Source organism: Gorilla gorilla, chromosome 20 (assembly GCF_029281585.2).
Source record: "Gorilla gorilla gorilla isolate KB3781 chromosome 20, NHGRI_mGorGor1-v2.1_pri, whole genome shotgun sequence".
Taxonomy (NCBI): Eukaryota; Metazoa; Chordata; class Mammalia; order Primates; family Hominidae; genus Gorilla; species Gorilla gorilla.
The window spans coordinates 64,214,725-64,234,672 of NC_073244.2; the positions used below are offsets into that span (position 1 = coordinate 64,214,725).

The following is a 19,948-nucleotide window of genomic DNA, read 5'->3' on the forward strand; positions in this document are numbered from 1 at the left end:
GAAAGCTCCATATACTCAGGATAGTTTATTTTAAATTCTATACATCTGGAGTTCCTGGGGCTCATCATGATGGCTTGAAACACTGCAGGCACAGGTGGTGCCAACGGTCACACCCTACCAACTCTGTGAGGATAACAAATCAGAATCCAAAATCATGAAGGAAATTATTCAGTATAAAATCTGACATTGACTTGGTGCTGCATACAGAGGTGTGTCTTGGGGATACCCTTAAACAGAATGCGTAAGACGTGGCTATAATCAGGTGCTTCCAACTCAAATCTGTGGTCCTCAGCCTGCATCCTGTTAAGTAAAAGAAGACATAATGGTAAAGAAGACAGAAACTCTTCAGGATTCCAACAAAATTCTACGACAAGTAGATCATTCCTATTGCCAACTCCCTGGAGGCCATTCTGCGAGTTCCCCGTGACTGATATTCATCTTTAGAGCCAGAAGATCCTGCAGAGAACATGAAGTGTAGGTGAGGTGATATTATCCATTAATAATATCAATGGAAAAACCCGTATTCTACTGAGAAACATTTAAAGTTTTGTTTTGCAAAGAGGCTTTCTAGGGTTGAATGTATAACATTTAAAGAGCACTTACGATATGGGAATCACTGCTGTAATGTGATATGTATACCTTCTTTGATTTTTATAACTGTATGATGGATTCACTGGCATACTTTTCCTTGTAGAGACAAAAGGAACTTAAGATACAGAGAGGTGCAGTGATTTGTGGAAATTCACAAGCTGCTTAGGGGCTGAGAGGAGACTTGCACCTGACTAGAGTGTCTGCGAAGGTGATTGCTAAGGCCTGTGCTATGCTAACAGACCATTCAGCTGTGTTTTCAAAAAATCTGGACCTAGTTAGTTTTGTTTGTTTACCATGCCATTTTATTTTCCATCTCTTGTATTTTATTTTATAATTTTGTTCAAAACAAGTTTCCATTCCTGTGTAAAGAATTACTGCATAAGTCAATATCCAATGTCAGTAACCTTTGATATCCCAATACACTCTGTTGGTGCACTATTTAGAGTATAATCCTGAAGGAAACTTCCCCTGGTACAAGTTGGATTTACTGAATGCAAGAATGGCTCAATATTACTTTGGTAGCAGAAAAACTCATTAACTCATCCAATAGGAGGAGAAAATACTATGGCATTTATCAATGAAATTATTGAAGTATATTACTCTGTTTCTAGACTGTTAAACATGAAATACTAACAGGTAATAAAACAATATAGATAGAAACTCAATTATTGGTAATTTTTGATCAGTCAGAAATCAATATGTTAACGTACAAGTTATGTGAAACTATTAGCAGGGTAGTGTAATTTGTAAAATACATTAAAACAGAAGAAATATCTGCAAAATGGAATCTGGAGAACACAAAATCTTGAGCATTATGGATGTTGAAATCATAGTAAAGTGAACTTTTACAACTCAATAGCAAAAAATAACTCCTAAAACAAGAAAGTAATAGATCAATTTTAAAATGGGTTAAAGGCTTGAATAGCATTACTCCAAAGAAGACATTCAAATGCCCAACAGGTGTATAAAAACATGCTCCATGTCACTGATTCTGCAGAAAATACAAGTCAAAACCAGAGTGAAGCATCACTTCACACCTCTTACAATTACTATTAGCAAAAACCCAAAACAGCAAGTGTGGCAAAGAGGCAGAGAAATTGTAACTCTTATACACTGTGGCTGAAAATGCAAAATGGTGCCGCCTATGTGGAAAATGATACAGATGTTCCTCAGAAAAATTAAAATGAAGCCAGATGTGGTGCACGCCTGCAGACCTGCAGTTACTCAGGGAAACTCTGTCTCTAAAATAAAATAAAATAATAAAATAAAATAGTGACAATTACCATATGATCCAGCCTTCCCACTTCTGAGTATATAGCAAAATAACTGAAATCAGGGCCTCAGAGATATCAGAACTTCCATGGTCATTGCAGCACTGCTCACAATAGCTTGGATGTGGAAACGACCTAACTATCCATTGAATGATGAATGCACGAAAAAAATGGGATGTGTGAATATACAGTGGAACATTATTCAGCCTTTAGAAAGAAGGAAATTCTGCAAGAGATGACGACATGGATAAATCTTAAGGACGTTATGCTAAGCAAGTAAGGCAGTCAGTGAAGGACAAATACTAAATGATTCACTTGTGTGTGTAATCTGAAATAGCCTCATAGAATGAGAGAGTAGGATAGGCCAGGCACAGTGGCTCATGCCTGTAATCCCAGCACTTTGGGAGGTCAGGGTCGGTGGATCACCTGAGGTCAGGAGTTCGAAACCAGCCTGGCCAACGTGATGGAACCCTGTCTCTAATAAAAAAAAGTGCAAAAATTAGCCACGCATGGTGGCATACACCTGTAATCCTAGCTACTCGGGAGGCTGAGGCAGGAGAATAGCTTGAACCCGGGAGGCAGAGGTTGCAGTGAGCCAAAATCACACACTCCATCTGGGGCAAAAAGAGCAAAACTCTATCTCAAAAAAAAAAAAATTAGAGAGTTATGCAGAATATTTTTGACCAGGAAAAATAACACAAGATACAGTTGATCGTGACTACTGCTGTTTGCAACTCTTAATAGTAAAGTTACCCTTCCCTTAAATGCTACTTCCCTAACCTCAAGAGGGAAAGCAGCCTCACCATAATCCTAAGAGCACAGAGGTTTTCCGTGGAGGACAATCACTGTCTCCATTAAGCGCATCATTTATACAGAGTTAGATTTCTTAAAAAACAATTTTATTCTGGAAATGATTTCAGATATATGGTTTCTGCACAGGATAAGGTAATTTTTCTAGCTCTATCCTACTCTTCATTATAATCATGGAGGCAGTAAAAGCATATTATTAAAAATACTGTAAATGTACTGTGTGATTCTTATGAGGTGTGTGAACAACATATATATTTATTTACTACAGTCCTTGAGCACCATAAATCTTATTTAATTATTACTGGAATTATTCACCAACTCTCATCCTAAGTGAAGATTTTATTAAGTTACCTTCGTTTTGTTTGGTTTCTGAGGCGGAGTCTAGTTTTGTCACCCAGGCTGGACTGCAGAGGTGTGATCTCGGCTCACTGTAACCTCCGTCTCCCAGGTTCGAGTGATCCTATCTCAGCCTCCCAAGTAGCTGGGATTACAGGCGCCAGCCATCACACCCAGCTAATTTTTGTATTTTTAGTAGAGATGGGGTTTCGCCATGTTGGTCAGGCTGGTCTCAAACTCCTGAACTCAAGTGATCTGCCCGCCTCAGCCTCCCAAAGTGTTGGGATTACAGGTGTGAGCCACCGTGCTCGTCTGGATTTTATTATGATAGCTTTGTATCCATCAGGGATTGGTATAAGGTTTAGGCCTCTCATCTCTCTTTATTGACTCAGCCCATAAGAGAGGAATTATTCCTCCTCCCTGTCTGGCTTTACTACTGACTTTGTTTCTACAAAAGAGAAATCCCTTTCCAGACATGACCGCTTGGACTTCTTTTCTTGCAGATTCTGCCTGCCAGACTGAAACACAAAAATACTCACCTGATTCCTTCCCACTGCCAGGACAGCCCAGTTTGTGTGACGGTCATAACAGCACTGTGTGGGAAGGAGGCAGCCAGACCCTGAGATAAAGGTTTGTGAGTCTGTGACCTCATCTTCCCTCAGAAGTGCAACTATAATTTTACCTGTAGCAGCAATGACAGCCGACTTAGGGAGTTGATAACTTTTTGAAAAACTTTGCAGTTGCTAATTACCAGAGGCAATTACAACTTTCTCATAAATGTCTCCAAAGAGACCACTGAAGTATCCAAAAGAGGCTCTTACTTTTTCACAATCCCTGAAGACTGCAAGGAGCAGAAAATATTGAGGTTTGATCTGTGAGGCACTTGTAGAGAAGCATGTTTGTCTCACTGGATTTCCTAATTCTATGAGATACTCTTCTTCCTAAAATCAAGCTCATCCTTAATTTGCAGATCCATTATGTAAGTATTCAGCAGGTAACTGGAATCAGATAAAGGATCTAGAATGGATTAATAAAAAATGAGATAAATGTGAGAGAAAAGCATGGAGTAATTTGCATTAGAAATCGCTGGACTCATTTGTATAATTAAATGTAAATTAATTTAGAAATGATAATATGGACACGTTCTAGGAAATATACTTTACTATTGTGACCTCAGCAGTGACAGAAAAAGTCTGGACGTAAAAATATTCTAAAGAGAAAGATGTGAAAAAAAAAAAAGTCTCTCACAAATAAAACACAAGGATCACATGATTTAACAGCCAAATTCTACCATTCTTTTTTTTTTTTTGAGTTGAAGTCTTCCTCTGTTGCCCAAGCTGGAGTGCAATGGCACAATCTCGGCTCACTGCCACCTCCACCTCCCTGGTTCAAGCAATTCCCCTGCCTTAGCCTCTCAAGTAGCTAGGGTTACAGGTGCATGCCACCACACCTGGCTAATTTTTTTATATTTTTAGTACAGATGGGGTTTCACCATGTTGGCCAGACTGGTCTCGAACTCCTGACCTCAGGTGATCCGCCCACCTTGGCCTCCCAAAGTGCTGGGATTGCAGGCCTGAGCCACCATGCCCAGCCATTCTTTTAATTATTAGATAAACCTAGGCTATCTTCTCAATTGAACAGCAGTAGATAGGAAATTTCTCTACATTTACCATTCCTGAATTTTTAGTAAAAAGCAGTAACCAGTTATGCCATTAATTTGGAAGTTTAAAATAGAAGAGCCGAAAATGAAACTTTGGTTTCCCAACACACAAATCCACAATTTGACCTAGGTCCACTCTCCATTCTCCTAGGAGACATTTGAGGTAAACTGAGAAGTTACAGGAAACATAGTCCACATAAGACCACACTCACTTCAGATGCCCACTGCAATTTCAGGGCTTCCCCAAATCACCCTAAAGTTGGACAATTCACTGGAAGAACTCGTGGAACTCCCTGAAAGCTGCCATGCTCACGGTTACAGTTTATTACATGAAAAAGATCCAGGGTAGCATCAGCCAAGGGAAGAAGCAGATAGGGCAGAGTCCAGGATAAGCACCACATTTGGAGCTTCCATTTGTCTTCTCCCTGCAGAGTCATGGGTGAATTCCTTTCCAGGCACCAATACACGACAACACCTATGGGATATTGCCAACCAGGGAAGCTCATTCAAGCCCTGGTGCCCAGAGTTTTACTGAGGTGTGATCACATACTCTCCATGGCTGACCATTAGTTTCCAGCCCCTCCCAGTGTCCAGCCTTATATATAGATTTACAGTTCCTCCAGAGTTCAGAATTGATATGGTATATCCAAAGCCCTAATAAAAAATCATAATGTATGGCCAGGCGCGGTGGCTCACGCCTGTAACCCCAACACTTTGGGAGGCCGAGGCAGGTGGATCACGAGGTCAAGAGATCGAGACCATCCTGGCCAACATGGTGAAACCCCATCTCTCCTAAAAATACAAAAATTAGCTGGGCATGGTGGCGCATGCCTGTAGTCCCAGCTACTCAGGAGGCTGAAGCAAGAGAATCGCTTGAACCTGGAAGGCGGAGGTTGCAGTGAGCCGAAATTGCACCACTGCACTCTATCTCAAAAAAACAAACAAACAAACAAACACAAACTTAGTGTTCAGGAAACAAGTCTGAAAGTAAACAGAGATATTCCTGCTAGACACGGCATTTTAAGAGCATGGACACCACTCCCTAAGCACTTGGGGGTTAAAGGATGCAGTGTGTTTAAAGGGCACTGCTGGGTTTCAGTGTAGCATGAGACAGAGTGTGCAATGAAGTTAAGGGAACTGCACACGTTCTGCTCTGAGGGACTAAGGGGTGCAGTGGTTATGGGGATAAAAGGGATAATGGAGAGGGGACGCTAGGCAGAAATGAGGGATGGGCGGGGTGGGGGGGTGTAAAACAACCAAGAAGGTTTATGTCCATCAGGGTTAAAGACACAAGGAGAGAAAGCGTATATGTGGGATAAGATTTAAATATTTTTTTCAAAGAAAGACACAAGACACTGACACTTGGAAAGAAGAAAGGCAGAATTCTGTTAGTTACAGCTTCAAAGGACAGAAAAATGTCAAAAGAGCCATGCAGGGCATTGCAACAAGGGCTAAGTAACAGCACGCTGGAGCAGTAGGGGGGCTTATGATGGCAGTCGGAGCTGGAGGCTGAGCTGGTGTTACATGATGCCTTGTGAGTTGGCGATGTTGAATTATTTCATGGGCTCTGGGCCAAACAGCTGTCCCTGGTAAGCTGGTACATAGCTCAATGGGGATTAGGGTACATCGTGGCTTTAGGGTGTGGACACAATCAGCTGCTCAATAAGGGGAACTAGCCAACCCTAGCCAGTAACTCAAATCTGTGTCAAGACAGGATTACAAATAAAAGGAAAAAAATCTGCTTTAAAATCTAATAATGGGATATGGATGTCCTCAGAGTAGTTAATATTCCAAGACAGAGACAGAGGCCAGGAGGGGGAGCTCCAGCCTAGCAGGGGAGATAATTAACACGGTGATATGATGAATAAGATGCTAAGGGCTGGGCGCGGTGGCTCACACCTGTAATCCCTGCATTTTGGGAGGCGGAGGCAAGCAGATCACCTGAGGTCAGGAGTTCAAGACCAGCCTGACCAACATGGAGAAACCCTGTCTCTACTAAAAATACAAAATTAGCCGGGCGTGGTGGCGCATGCCTGTAATCCCAGCTACTCGGGAGTCTGAGGCAGGAAAATTGCATGAACCCGGGAGGCGGAGGTTGCAGTGAGCTGAGATCGTGCCACTGCACTCCAGCCTGGGCAACAAGAGTAAAATTCCGTCTCAAAATAATAATAATAATAATGATAATAATAATAAGGTGGTAAGGAGAGTGGAGTTGAGGAAAATGAAAAATGCAGTGTACGGATGGGGGACACAGGGAGCTGATGACCCACAATGTTTATTTTATTTATTTATTTATTTATTTTTTGAGATGGAGTCTTGCTCTGTTGCCCAGGCTGGAGTGCAGTGGCACGATCTTGGCTCACTACAACCTCCGCCTCCCTGGTTCAAGTGATTCTCCTGCCTCAGCCTCCTGAGTAGATGGGATTACAGGCACCCACTGCCATGCCTGGCTAATTTTTGTATTTTTAGTAGAAATGGGGTTTCACCATGTTGGCCAGTCTGGTCTCGAACTCCTGACCTCAGGTGATCCATCCACCTTGGCCTCCCAAAATGCTGGGATTACAGGCATGAGCCACCACGCCCGGCCGCCACACAATGTTTAAGGTCTTGGATTTCAAGGGTGAAACCATAGAAGATATGAGAATTAAGCTGAGATTACAAGAAGGGGAGAAAAAGAAAAAAGAAAACTGAAAAAAAAAATTCAAGAGGAAGAGTGTAAACATCATAAACTAGGAGGAGTGTTGGGCTGAGGTCCCTGGAATTGTGCAGAGCATAGCATGGACAGAGAAAGGAATCCAAAGTGGGTGTAGAATGGAGGTGGAATGAGAAAATGCAGAAGTTGCCGGGCGCGGTGGCTCACGCCTGTAATCCCAGCACTTTGGGAGGCCGAGGCAGGTGGATCATGTGGTCAGAAGTTTGAGACCAGCCTGGCCAATATGGTGAAACCCCATCTCCACTAAAACTACAAAAATTAGCAGGGCATGGGGTGGGCGCCTGTACTCCCAGCTACTCCAGAGGCTGAGGCAGGAGAATCGCTTGAACCCGGGAGGTGGAGGTTGCAGTGAGCAGAGATTGTGCCACTGCACTCCAGACTGGGCGATAGAGCGAGACTCGGTCTAAAAAAAAAAAAAAAAGAAAAAAGAAAGAAAAAAGAAAATGTAGAAGGTTTGGGTGGATGGGGGTGGGGCAGGTGTCAGTAAAGGGGTTATAGAAGCATGGGACAGAGACAAGATTAGGGGATGAATAAGCCCTAAACGGCAGTGGGATGATGGTCAAGGTACGGATAGTGGTGGATGGGATTACATCTTCAAAGTCTTTATTTCTGTAAAGGTCGTGTGCTGAGGTACTGGGGGTTAAGATTTCAACATGAATTGGGTGGGGGAACACAATTCAACCTATAGCAGAAAGTGCATGTTGATGCCATAAAAGGCATATTCTCAAAACGTAGATGAGATATTTCAAGATAATGAGAAAGGGGCTTAGAGGAGAAGAGAAGAAAATCCTTTCCCAGGCCAATGTGGAGTACCAGGTGAGGTGCTGTGTCCTCTCTTCCTCAAGAAATGCCATGTCTTTAGAATTTGAAGCTCTTTACTGATTTATGCTTCTGAGATACTGAGCCTAGAACAGAATATGTTAGTTGTGTGTATGATATTGAGCCTAGAACATTATATGTTAGTTGTGTGTGTGTGCGTGTGTGTGTGTGTGTATAGTAGAGTCTCCCTCTGTCACCCAGGCTGGAGTGCAGTGGCATGATCTTGGCTCATTGCAATCTCTGCCTCCCGGGTTCAAGGGATTCTCCTGCCTCAGCTTCCTGAGTAGCTGGTATTGCAGGCGCACCACCATGCCTGGCTAATTTTGGTTGTATTTTTAGTAGAGATGGGGTTTCACCATGTTGACCAGGCTGGTCTCGAACTCCTGACCTCAGGTGATCCACCTGCCTCAGCCTCCCAAAGTGCTGGGATAACAGGCATGAGCCACCGTGCCTGGCCTAGTACTATTTTTACATAGTATATACTATGTGTTATACGTAAATATCTTGAAGTTCATTAAGATAAGCATGCACATCGCATTCTTGATATTATATAATACATGTTATATTAATTCATTATGACGGTTCATTTTATGTGTCTGCTTGACTAGGCCAAGGAATGTGCAGATGGAACATCATTTCTGAGGGCGTCTGTGAGGATGTTTCCAGATGAGATAAGCATTCAAATCGATGTTCTCAGCTGAGAGGACTGCCCTCCCTAGTGTCCCCAGGCATCATCCAATCAGTTGAAGGCCTGGATAGAACAAAAGGTAGAGGAAAGAAGAATTTACCTCTTTTTCCTCCTGCCTTCCTGCTTGAGTTGGGACATTGATCTTTTCCTCCTTTGGTCTAGGACTGGCACCACGGACTTTCTGGTTCCCAGGCCTTTGGGCTCAAACTGGAATTACAGCACTGGCTTTTGTGGGTCTCCACCTTGCAGATGGCAGATTGTGAGACTTCTCCATAATCTCATGAGCCAATTCCTCATAATAATATTTTTCATATATCTATGTACATACATACACACACACACACAACTACTGTATCTGTTTCTCTGGAGAACCCTATGGGTGCAATTATGCACACATTTTTTTGTCTCCTATGCATATTCTTTATTTTTCTTTAAGAGATGAGGTCTTACTTTGTCACCCCAGGCTGAAGCACAAAAGTGTGATCATAGCCCACTGCAGCCTCCACCTCCTGGGCTCAAGTGATTCTCCTGCCTCAACCTCCTGAGTAGCTGGGGCTACAGGTGCATGCCACTGTGCCTTACTGATTTAAATTTTTTTTTTTCTTGTAGAGAGGGGTCTCCCTGTGTTGCCCAGGCTGGTCTTGAACTCCTGGGCTCAAGTGATCCACCCCCTTCAGCCTCCCAAAGTGCTGGGATTACAGGCTTGAGCCACAGCACCCAGCCTCTTATGAATAGTCTTTTTTTTTTTAACTTTTATTTTAGGTTCGGGGGTAAATATGGAGGTTTGTTACACAGGTAAACTTGTATAATGGGGGTTTGTTGTACAGATTATTTCATCACTTAGGTACTAAGCATAGTACCTGATCGGTATTTTTTTCTGGTCCTCTCCCTCCTCCCATCCTCCATCCTCAAGTAAGCTCCGGTGTCTGTTGTTCATTCCACTCCATCTGTCCGTGTGTTCTCATCATTTAGCTCCCACTTATAAGTGAGAATATGTGGTATTTGATTTTCTCTGCCTGCATTAGTTTGCTAAAGATAATGGCCTCCAGCTCCATCCATGTCCCTGCAAAGGACATGATCCCATTCTTTTTTATGGCTGCATAGTATTCCATGATGTATATGTACCACATTTTCTTTATCCAGTACCATTGATGGGCATTTAGGTTGATTCCATGTCTGTTATTGTGAGTAGTGCTGCAATGAGTATATAGGTGTGTGTGTCTTTATGGGAGAATGATTTATATTTCTTTGGGTAGATACTCAGTTACGGGGTTGCTAGGTCAAATGGTAGTTCTGTTTTTAGCTCTTTGAGGAATTGCCACACTGTTTGCACAATGGCTGGACTAATTTACACTCTCACTAAGTGTATAAGTGCTCCCTTTTCTCCACAACCTCATCAGCATCTGTTATTTTTTTGACTTTTTAGTAAGAGCCATCTGACTGGTGTGATGATTGTGGCTTTGATTTGCATTTCTCTAATGATCAGTGATATTGAGCTTTTTTTCATATGACCATTGGCTGTATGTATGTCTGCTTTTACATGTATGTCATCTTTTACAGCTAATTAATGAGTGCAGGAATGTTGCAAGGTGCAAAGTCAACATAAAAATTAGTTGCATTTGTACATACTAACAATACACTGTCTGCAAAGGAAATAAACAATCTCATTACAGTAGCACCAAAAATACTTGAAAATGAATTTAAACACGTGGGTGAAATATCTGCACCCTTAAAACTATAAGACATTGATGGAAGGAATTGGAGAAGACATAAGTAAATGAAAATACATCCCATGTTAATGGATTTGCAGATTCAGTATTTCTAAAAGGTCTATAGTATAATGAGTGATCTACAGATTCAGTTCAATTCCTATAAAAATATCGATCGTATTTATCACACTAATGAATAACCAATCCTAAGATTCATATGGCAACAGAAAAAGAACTTTCTACTGAGAAATCACAAGACCTACAAATTCAGATGGGAGAAATCATTTCTTATAAAGGGTTACAGCCTACAAGGTGGCCATTCTGACAGACTGGGAAGTGTAAATTCCAGTAGAGCTCCCAGTGGAAAAGAAATTTATGCTGAACGAGTTGGCCAAGTATACATATTCAACAGGTAACAGGATGAGCTATGACTATTCATGCAGGGGGCCCCAACGCATGCATTTTGAACAAACATGCATGCTACCTGTGTCTCATGCTAACCTTGAGATGGAGGTTGAACACTTAAATGCATTGCAATTAGGCCCTACAAGTCAAAAGGTGAAGGTGCTCTGTGTGCAGCCTCTGTAAAACCCGCCAGAAGCAGTCCATGGTTGGTGGTCTCTTATCAGGAGAATGTTACCAAAATCAGTCTCTTGTCCAATCAAAGCTATAGTTACGGCTTGTGGAACACAGGGCTTTGGGTCAGTATCCGGTGGTGGATATGCTGCAATTGTTTTAATATTGCCTGTTTTGAGGCCAATGCACTTTATTTTTGCTGCTAGAGAAAAAGAACAACCGTATGGCAGTTAGAACATAGTTTATTCTTTAAGTGTAGGGGTGTGTGACTTAACCCTTGCCTGGTGTGGCTTTAGGTCTTGTTCATAATTTGGTATCTCATTGCCCCAAAGAATCCATTCTGTTGGTCTTGTGATCTCGATTTATTTATTTATTTTATTTATTTATTTTTGAGATGGAGTCTTGCTCTGTTGCCCAGGCTGGAGTGTAGTGGCTTGATCTCGGCTCACTGCAACCTCTGCCTCCCGGGTTCAAGCGATTCTCCTACTTCAGCCTCCTAAGTAGCTGGGACTACAGGCGTGCGCCACCATGCCTGACTAATTTTTGTATTTTTAGTAGAGACGGGGGTTTCACTATGTTGGCCAGGCTGGTCTCAAATTCCTGACCTTGTGATCCACCCGCCTCGGCCCCCCAAAGTGCTGGGATTACAGGTGTGAGCCACTGCGCCTAGCCATGATTTCTATTTTAACGTTAATGTTGGTTAGTTGTTGTGTTTATGCCACAAAAGGAGGGTATAACGAAATATCTAACCTCCCATCCTGTCTTGGCCTGAACTCAGTTTTTTTTGTTGTTGTTGTTGTTTTCTGTTTTTCTCGAGACGGAGTCTTGCTCTGTCACCAGGCTGGAATGCAGGGGTGCGATCTCGGCTCACTGCAACCTCTGCCTCCCGGGTTCAAGTGATTCTCCTACTTCAGCCTCCTGAGTTAGCTGGGATTATAGGCGTGCACCACCACGCCTGGCTAATTTTTTGTATTTTTAGTAGAGATAGGGTTTCACCGTGTTGGTCAGGCTGGTCTCGAACTCCTGACCTCGTGATCCAACTTCCCAAAGTGCTGGGATTACAGGCGTGAGCCACTGTGCCCAGCCTAGAACTCAGTTTTTAAGGTTCCTCTGGGGTCCCCTTGGCCACAGGTGGTTGGAGCGCTTAGGATTTTATTTTTAGCTCTCAGAACCCAAATAGCCAAAGCAATCTTGATCAAGAAGAACAAGGCTGGACAACAATCCCACCAAGGCTCAGGAAAGCAGCCAGGGCAGATGGACTCTAAGTGAGTTTCACTTGCACTGAAGGCTTAAGGAAGGACCTAGAGAGCAAGCTACCCTGGGTTTCATACCCTGGGGTCACATGAACAACGGGCTAAAGCATTGAAGGACATCCAGTGTCTAGCAAAGACTGAAACAGAACCCAGGCTGTTCCAGCCAGCCCCTCCCTATCTCAGGAAGCTCCATTTCCAGAACACTCTACAGTTATTCTTGAGAACTATAGCAAGAAAGGGAGGAGAACCGGGTCAGTCCATGATCACTTGAAGAACTATCCATTGGTTACTTCTGTGATTATGTTATGTTACATGGTAAAAGGGATTTTGCGACTGCAATGAAGGTTACTGCCCAGCTATTTATTTATTTATTTATTTATTGATTGATTGATTGATTGATTGATTGAGACGGAGTCTTGCTCTGTTGCCAGGCTGGAGTGTTATGGCGCCATCTCGGCTCACTGCAACCTCTGACTCCCTGGTTCAAGCAATTCTCCTGCCTCAGCCTCCTGAGTAGCTGGGATTACAGGCACATCCCACTATGCCTGGCTAATTTTTGTATTTTTAGTAGATCTGGAGTTTCACCATGTTGGCCAGGATGGTCTCAATCTCCTGACCTCGTGATCTGCCTGCCTCGGCCTCCCAAAGTGCTGGGATTACAGGGGTGAGCCACCACGCCTGGCTAATTTTTGTATTTTTTGTAGAGATGGGGTTTCACCATGGTGGTCTCGAACTCCTGACCTCAGGTGATCCACCTGCCTTGGCCTCCCAAAGTACGGGATTACAGGCGTGAGCCACAGCGCCCTGCCTAATTTTTTGAATTAGCTGAAATTTTCTTTTGGCCAATATTAAGGTCACTGCTGAATATTCTGTGCATGCATTATAGGGATAAATATGAAATAAAAATGAGAGCCTGCATTCCTCCTTTGAAAATATGGGAAGGCATTTCTCTTCCTCCTCTTTTTGTCAGAATATTTACCTTAGAAAACTTGTAAGTGTGAGTACTTTCTCCTGAAGTGTTTATTTTTAGAAACTAAATAAACCTTTTGTCAGCATAATGACCTAGGGATATCTTTCTCAAGGACTTGGGAGACATCTCTTTCAAATGTCAACATCACTAGAGATAGCACCTGTATCTCTCTGTTTCTGTGGGATAGTAGGAGCCTATCTACAGTGGGTACCTGGCTCCATTTTGTAAAACTACCACCTGTTGTAAACATATAAGTTAGGGTTTTCCCCCCCGCTTCTGAATAAAGCTAATTGGCTAACATAGATGGTCTCCCCAATTACCATGTAAGGTCAGGATGAACAATGTATAAGCAATAGTGCAATCAAGTTTTTGAGGCTAATCAGTGCTTATCTCAAAAACCAGTCTATAATGGGTTGTATAGAAATTATTCTTTTTCCTATCTCCTAACGGATTGCCTCTATTGTGTATGATACTCCTGTTAAATGTTTATTCATCAATAAAACTGTTGGCCAGGTGCAGTGGTTCACTCCTGTAATCCCAGCACTTTGGGAGGCAGAGGTAGGAGAATCACTTGAGGTCAGGAGTTTGAGACCAGCCTGGTCAACATGGTGAAACCCTATTTCTGCTAAAAATACAAAAACTTAGTTGAGTGTGGTGGCACACGCCTGTAATCCCAGCTACTCAGAAGGCTGAGGCAGGAGAATCACTTGAACCTGGGAGGCGGAGGTTGCAGTGAGCCGAGATTGTGCCACTGCACTCCAGCCTGGGTGACAGAGCGAGACCCTGTCAAAAAAACAAAAAACAAAAATGTCCATGCTGATCCGTTGAAAATTTTAGAAGCAACAAACTCCCCATCTACATAATGGATTTATAACTTTAAGCTATAATCAGCTTATCCTCTACTTTTTAGTTTCATGGAAAGCTCTGCAATCAACTCATTTCTTTGCTTCAGATCATAAAAGTCAATGCTAAAAGTTGTTTCGTGGCAACATAGCTATTTAGCAATATTGCGTAATATAGACATCTATCTTGTACAGATCCCAAAATCTATCCCAGATACTGCATCTTCAAAAAATAATGCTGACCTAGGCCACTGTGGAGTGTGCCTGGAGTCCCAGCTACTTAAGTGGCTGAGGCAAGAGGATTTCTTGAGCCCAGGAATGCATATGCAGCCTGTAAAACACAGTTAGACCCTGTCTCTAAAAAATAATAATAATAATCAAAGTAAAATATGCTGATATGGGCCGGGTGCGGTGGCTCGCACCTGTAATCCCAGTGCTTTGGGAGGCCAACGCGGGTGGATCACGAAGTCAGGAGTTCGAGACCAGCCTGGCCAACATGGTGAAACCCTGTCTCTACTAAAAATACACAAAATTAGCTGGGCATGGTGGCAGGCTCCTGTAATCTCAGCTACTTGGGAGGCTGAGGCAGGAGAATCACTTGTACCCAGGAGGCAGAGGTTGCAGTGAGTGGAGGCCATGCCACAGCACACCAGCTTGGGCAACAGAGCGAGACTCCAACTGAAAAAAATTAAAAAAAAAATGCTGATATGTCATCTCGTATCCATCTTTGTGACATATCACTATATCCTTCTCATTTTAACCTGCTAATATTTTAAATATGTTCATTTTCATATCTAAACATGATCATACTTCAAGATGGATGAAGGGATCCAAACATAGGGATATAAGGCCGGGTGCGGTGGCTCACACCTATAATCCCAGCACTCTGCAGGCCAAGGCAGGCAGATGATCACCTGAGGTCAGGAGTTCGAGATCCGCCTGGCCAACATGGCGAAACCCCATCTCTACTAAAAATACAAAAATTAGCCAGGCGTGGTGGCACGCGCCTGTAATCCCAGCTACTCGAGAGGCTGAGGCAGGAGAATTGCTTGAACCCAGGAGGTGGAGGTTGCAGTGAGCTGAGATCATGCCACTGCACTCCAGCTTGGATGACAGAGTTAGACTCTGTCTTAAGAAAAAAAAAGTTGGGGGGGGTGAGATATGAGAGAAAAACATACTTATTAGTACCTGTTAATTCAAAAATATTGCCATAAAATTATTGCTGGCAGACGTAAGGCTATTTAAAATTTGATAATCTAGTTTTACTTCTATCAGGGTTCTATAAAAGAATAATCTGCCTACCAAATACACTTAGAATTACTGCAGAGTTATTCTTTAGATCAATAAATACAATTGTCTTCTGAAGACTATTTTAAGGGCTTTGTTATCTACAGGTGCCAGTACATTGAAGAAGAGAAAACAAACAAGATTTAAGAGATTATAATTGTTAAAATAAAAAGTATGTTTACTTATTACTTTCAGAATGCACCTAAAGTGAATCTGAAATTACAGTATTTTTAGAAAATATTGACCTAAGCATATTTCAAAGTTGTTTAAAATAACTCAAGTGTGGAATAGAACAAGTGAAAGGAAGAAGTAATTTACATGTATTTTTGAAAAGCTGTTGCTTATTTATTTATTTAGACGGAGTTTTGCTTTTGTCGCCCAGGCTGGAGTGCAATGGCGATCTCGGCTCACTGCAACCTCCACCTCCTGGGTTCAAGCAATTCTCCTGCCTCAGCCTCCCAAGTAGCTGGGATTATAGGCGTGTGCCATCACGCCCGGCTAATTTTTGTATTTTTAGTAGAGACGGGGTTTCTCCATTTTGGTCAGGCTGGTGTCGAACTCCTGACCTCCAGTGATACGACCGCCTCGGCCTCCCAAAGTGCTGGGATTACCGGCGTGAGCAACCGTGCCCGGCCTCTATTGCTTTTTTAAAAGCGATAGCTGGTGACCTGACTTCTCACCGGCCTTAGCACTCCACGCCCCAGATGTGGCCCAGGAAACTCTTTGGAACTCTCTACTCCAGAGTGAATGGGGAATAGAAATGGAGAGGATTTATATGCTATTCTGTGGGGCGTCAGCGTGAAATTACACAGTCTGCACAGGTTGAGTTTGCATATTGTATTTTAGTTTGCATTCCTTTCACAGACAATTTAAGGGCTTTTCAATTAAATTTCTAAATTTTAATTGAATTCCTTAATTTTAATTGTGGGAACTTTCCTGGATCCAAACAACAGACGTTGACCCTCCTAGTGAGATCCCAAGTCACAAACCGTGGAGCGGCTCCAGCCTGACTGGCAAGTGTGGCTTGCAAAACGCGGAAAACCGAGACACGCCCAGAGATAGGAGGAGGGAAGCGCAGGCCCCGTCCCATCAGCATTCAGGCCCCGCCCACCACGTCGCTGGCCACGCCCCGGCCCGGCCTCTCCGTTCGCGCGCAGCCGCCTGCAGACCCGGAAGTGGATGGCGTGGAGATATGGCGCAACTGCGGCGCGTGAGTTTTCCTTTGTTTAGATTAAGTGTTCGCTTAGCGGTGCCCTCACGCTTCTGTACCCGGGATGTGGGGGGCGGCACAGACCTTGAAATCTCCGCACCGCTCTCTCCACCCCGAGTAAATTCATGCGTCCCGTCAGAATACTGGGGGTCGCTTCCCTGTGTGTTAAAATCGCCCTAGGGCTGGTTCTGTCCCCGGTCGTTCTGCCGTAGGGCCGTGTAGGCAGCTGCTTTCGCGCCGTTTTCCGGCTTAAAACCCTTCAGTGACCCCTCCGCCAGCCCCGCGCCACGTAAAGTCCCCACCTGCGAGGCGGATCCACGCCCTCCGGGTCCCAAGCCTCGTCCTTGTCGGCCCCTGGGGCGCAGCGCCGCAGCCGCCATTCGGGAAGGGCCCCGTCCTCTGCCTGGCCTGGGGATTCTGCAGACCCCACCCCTGATCTGCTTGCCGCCCTAGTCCTCCTTGGGCCGTGCCCTTCTGTCCCCAGGCCTTTTCGCAGTCACGGCTTCTCCGGATCCTGTGTTGGGGGAGGTGGCCGGGACCTATCTCAGGGCACCCAGTGTTCTTCCGTCCCAAATTCCTCCCATTGGAAACTGTGCTCTTGAGGAGGTGGGTATTTTATTCCAGTCCCCTCCCTGTGAATATGAAGTGAAAGAGAGATGGAGAGCGAGGTAGAGGAAACGGAAAAATTTAGAGAGAAAATAATGAGGAAGATCCATAACAAGACGGCAACACAGAGGGAGGGTGAGAGATTTGCAAAGTGAAAGAAGCACCCCAGGAAGTAGCAGGGAGAGAAAAGCAACTGGAGAAATGTAGAGAAAAGTTCTATTTCTAGACAGATGAAGGACAGCAAGGTAGGGAGAGGGGCAGCAAAGCGGGAGGCTCCTCAGACAAAGTTGGGGAGAGGAGGAGGGATTTGGAGCCAGGGCAGACCGAGCAGCGTGGTGCTGGCACAGCAAGAGGGGGCAGCCGGTGACAAGGAGAGCAAAGGGAGAACCACCCCAGAGATCTGGGGTTGCCAGACAGTAGGGACAAGGGGGAGTAACAGAGAAGAGGGAATTTAACAGGAGGAGCACAGATGGGAGAAGAAAGAGGCAGAAATATGTGGAGATTGGAGACAATCAAAAGATTGGAGAGAAAGAGCAACAAGAGGAAAAAAATTGCAAGATGGAGCAGATCAAGTGGAAAAGAAGGAATAGAGGGAAGAAGGGGAGAAACTGCGGGAGAGGAGAGGGGCTCAAAATCTCGGCTCACTGCAACCTTAGCCTCCTGAGTTCAAGCGATTCTCCTGCCTCAGCCACCCGAGTAGCTGCGATTACAGGCGCCCGCCAGCACGCCTGGCTAATTTTGTATTTTTAGTAGAGACAGGGTTTCACCGTGTTGGCCTGACTGGTCGTGAACTCCTGAGACCTCAGGTGATCTGCCCACCTCGGCCTCCCATAGTGCTGGGATAACAGGCTTGAGCCACCTTGCCCGGCCTCCTCACATTTTATTAATTTGCTGGAATGGTTCCCAGAACTCAGAGAAAATTTTACTTAGGTTTACTATCAGTTATAAAGGTTATTACAAAGGATACAGATGGAAGAGCCATCCTAGCAAATCAAAACAGAGGAGTGTGTTTTGGAAACCGTTAATTTTATCCATATCTGAGGTGAGGGGCAGTCTTGTGGGACTGAGTCCTTAACTGGGATCTGATTCTATCTCCAGGTAGATACTATCAAAATTGAGTTAAATTGTGGGTCATCCAGCTGGGAGTGTGCCAGAGAACTGGTCAGTATGCGGAAAAACACGTGCACATTTCCATCTCAACCAGTAAAGGGAAGAGATCTCCAACCGGCCCACCCACCTGTCTCAGGGCCTGTGATCTCTACTCAGTAGTAACTGGGAATGGTCTGTCCCTCCCCCTGGCTGTTGCTGACCCTGCGATAGTGCACCAGGTGCCAGCCCTACTCACAGTCTCAGGACAGTGTGACATCCTTCCTCTGGCATCACCAATATTTACTTCAAGGGATTACTTTTGTTAGTGCACCCACATGGAGGTATTGTCCATTAAAACACACACAGACACACTGGCTGGGTGCGGTGGCTCACGCCTGTAATCCCAGCACTTTGGGAGGCCAAGGCGGGTGGATCATTTATGGCCAGGAGTTCCAGACCAGCCTGGCCAGCACGGTGAAACCCCATGTCTACTAAAAATACAAAAATTAGCTGGGTGTGGTGACACGTACCTGTATTCCCAGTTACTCCGGAGGCTGAGGCAGGAGAATCACTTGAACCCAGGAGGTGGAGGTTGCAGTGAGCTGAGATGGAGGTTGTAGTGAGCTGAGATGACGCCACCACACTCCAGCCTGGGTAACAAGAGTGAGACTCTGTCTCAAAAAAAAAAAAAAAAAAAAAAAGCACAGATGAAGCCTTTATTTTCTTGCCACTCCTCCATGATTAAAACAAAAAATATTCTATGAATTACATCTCTCCCTGTAGTGAGTACCCCTCTTAAACGCTCCATTTGAGAACACAGTACACTAACATCTTGTTTATATTTCTGTCTTCAGTCTTGCCTCCAGTTCTTGATTTACCCCCTTCCAATTAAGCTTTCACCTCCACCATTCCTTTGATCCTTTTTTCCCAGAGGTACCAGTGATCTCTGTGTTTCGAAGTCCAATTTTGAATTTCCTATCCTCATCTTTTCGTCTTAGCAACATGTTGCACAGCTGATCATTCCTTGTTCTTTTTTCTTAGCTTTGAAGACATCTCTAAGTTTAATTACTTTGTTTCAGATTTTTGTGTTACCAGTTTCCTCTGCTGGTGTCTCCTGAAGCTGTCTTCTCTGAATGTGGGAGTGTCCCATGATTTAGGTCTTTTTCATTTTTGTTTTTGTTTTTAAGACACGGTCTCAGTCTGTCACTCAGACTGGAGTGCAGTGGTGCAATCATAGCTCCCTGCAGCCTTGAACTCCTGGGCTCAGGAGGTCCTCCTGCCTCAGCCTCCCAAGTAGCTGGGACTCTAGGTGCATACCACCACACCTCAGTAATTTTTTTATTTTTTAGTACAGACTAGGTTTCCCTATGTTGAATAGGCTTGGATCTCAAAACTCTTCTCATCTCTTTTCACACACACTACCCTTCTTTATCATCTCATCTCATGGCTTTGAACCCCATCTACCTGTCTCCATGTGCCCTGCAGACCTCTGCCCTGAGGTCTAGAAACCTGTGTTCA

General features: G+C 44.1%; 1 protein-coding gene and 1 long non-coding RNA gene across 3 annotated transcripts in view; one reads left to right on the top strand and one right to left on the bottom strand.

Annotated features, from left to right (window-relative positions):
* LOC129528669 (uncharacterized) overlaps positions 1–19,948 on the bottom strand; it is a 21,502-nt gene continuing 1,554 nt past the window's right edge. The window contains exons 1-3 of one of the 2 annotated variants that reach the window (XR_008673942.2): positions 17,038–17,738; positions 3,830–4,025; positions 1–300 (exon numbers count right to left, since the gene is read on the bottom strand). This is a non-coding gene — a long non-coding RNA (uncharacterized lncRNA). Of the gene's footprint in view, positions 301–3,829; positions 4,026–17,037; positions 17,739–19,948 lie in introns of those variants that run through there. The other variant, XR_008673943.2, reaches the window with a different exon arrangement.
* ZNF766 (zinc finger protein 766) overlaps positions 16,626–19,948 on the top strand; it is a 24,733-nt gene continuing 21,410 nt past the window's right edge. Inside the window, exon 1 of the mRNA XM_019016226.4 lies at positions 16,626–16,735. Within this exon, the coding sequence (XP_018871771.3) occupies positions 16,718–16,735 (18 nt within the window). The 5' untranslated portion in view covers positions 16,626–16,717. The remainder of the gene's footprint in view (positions 16,736–19,948) is intronic.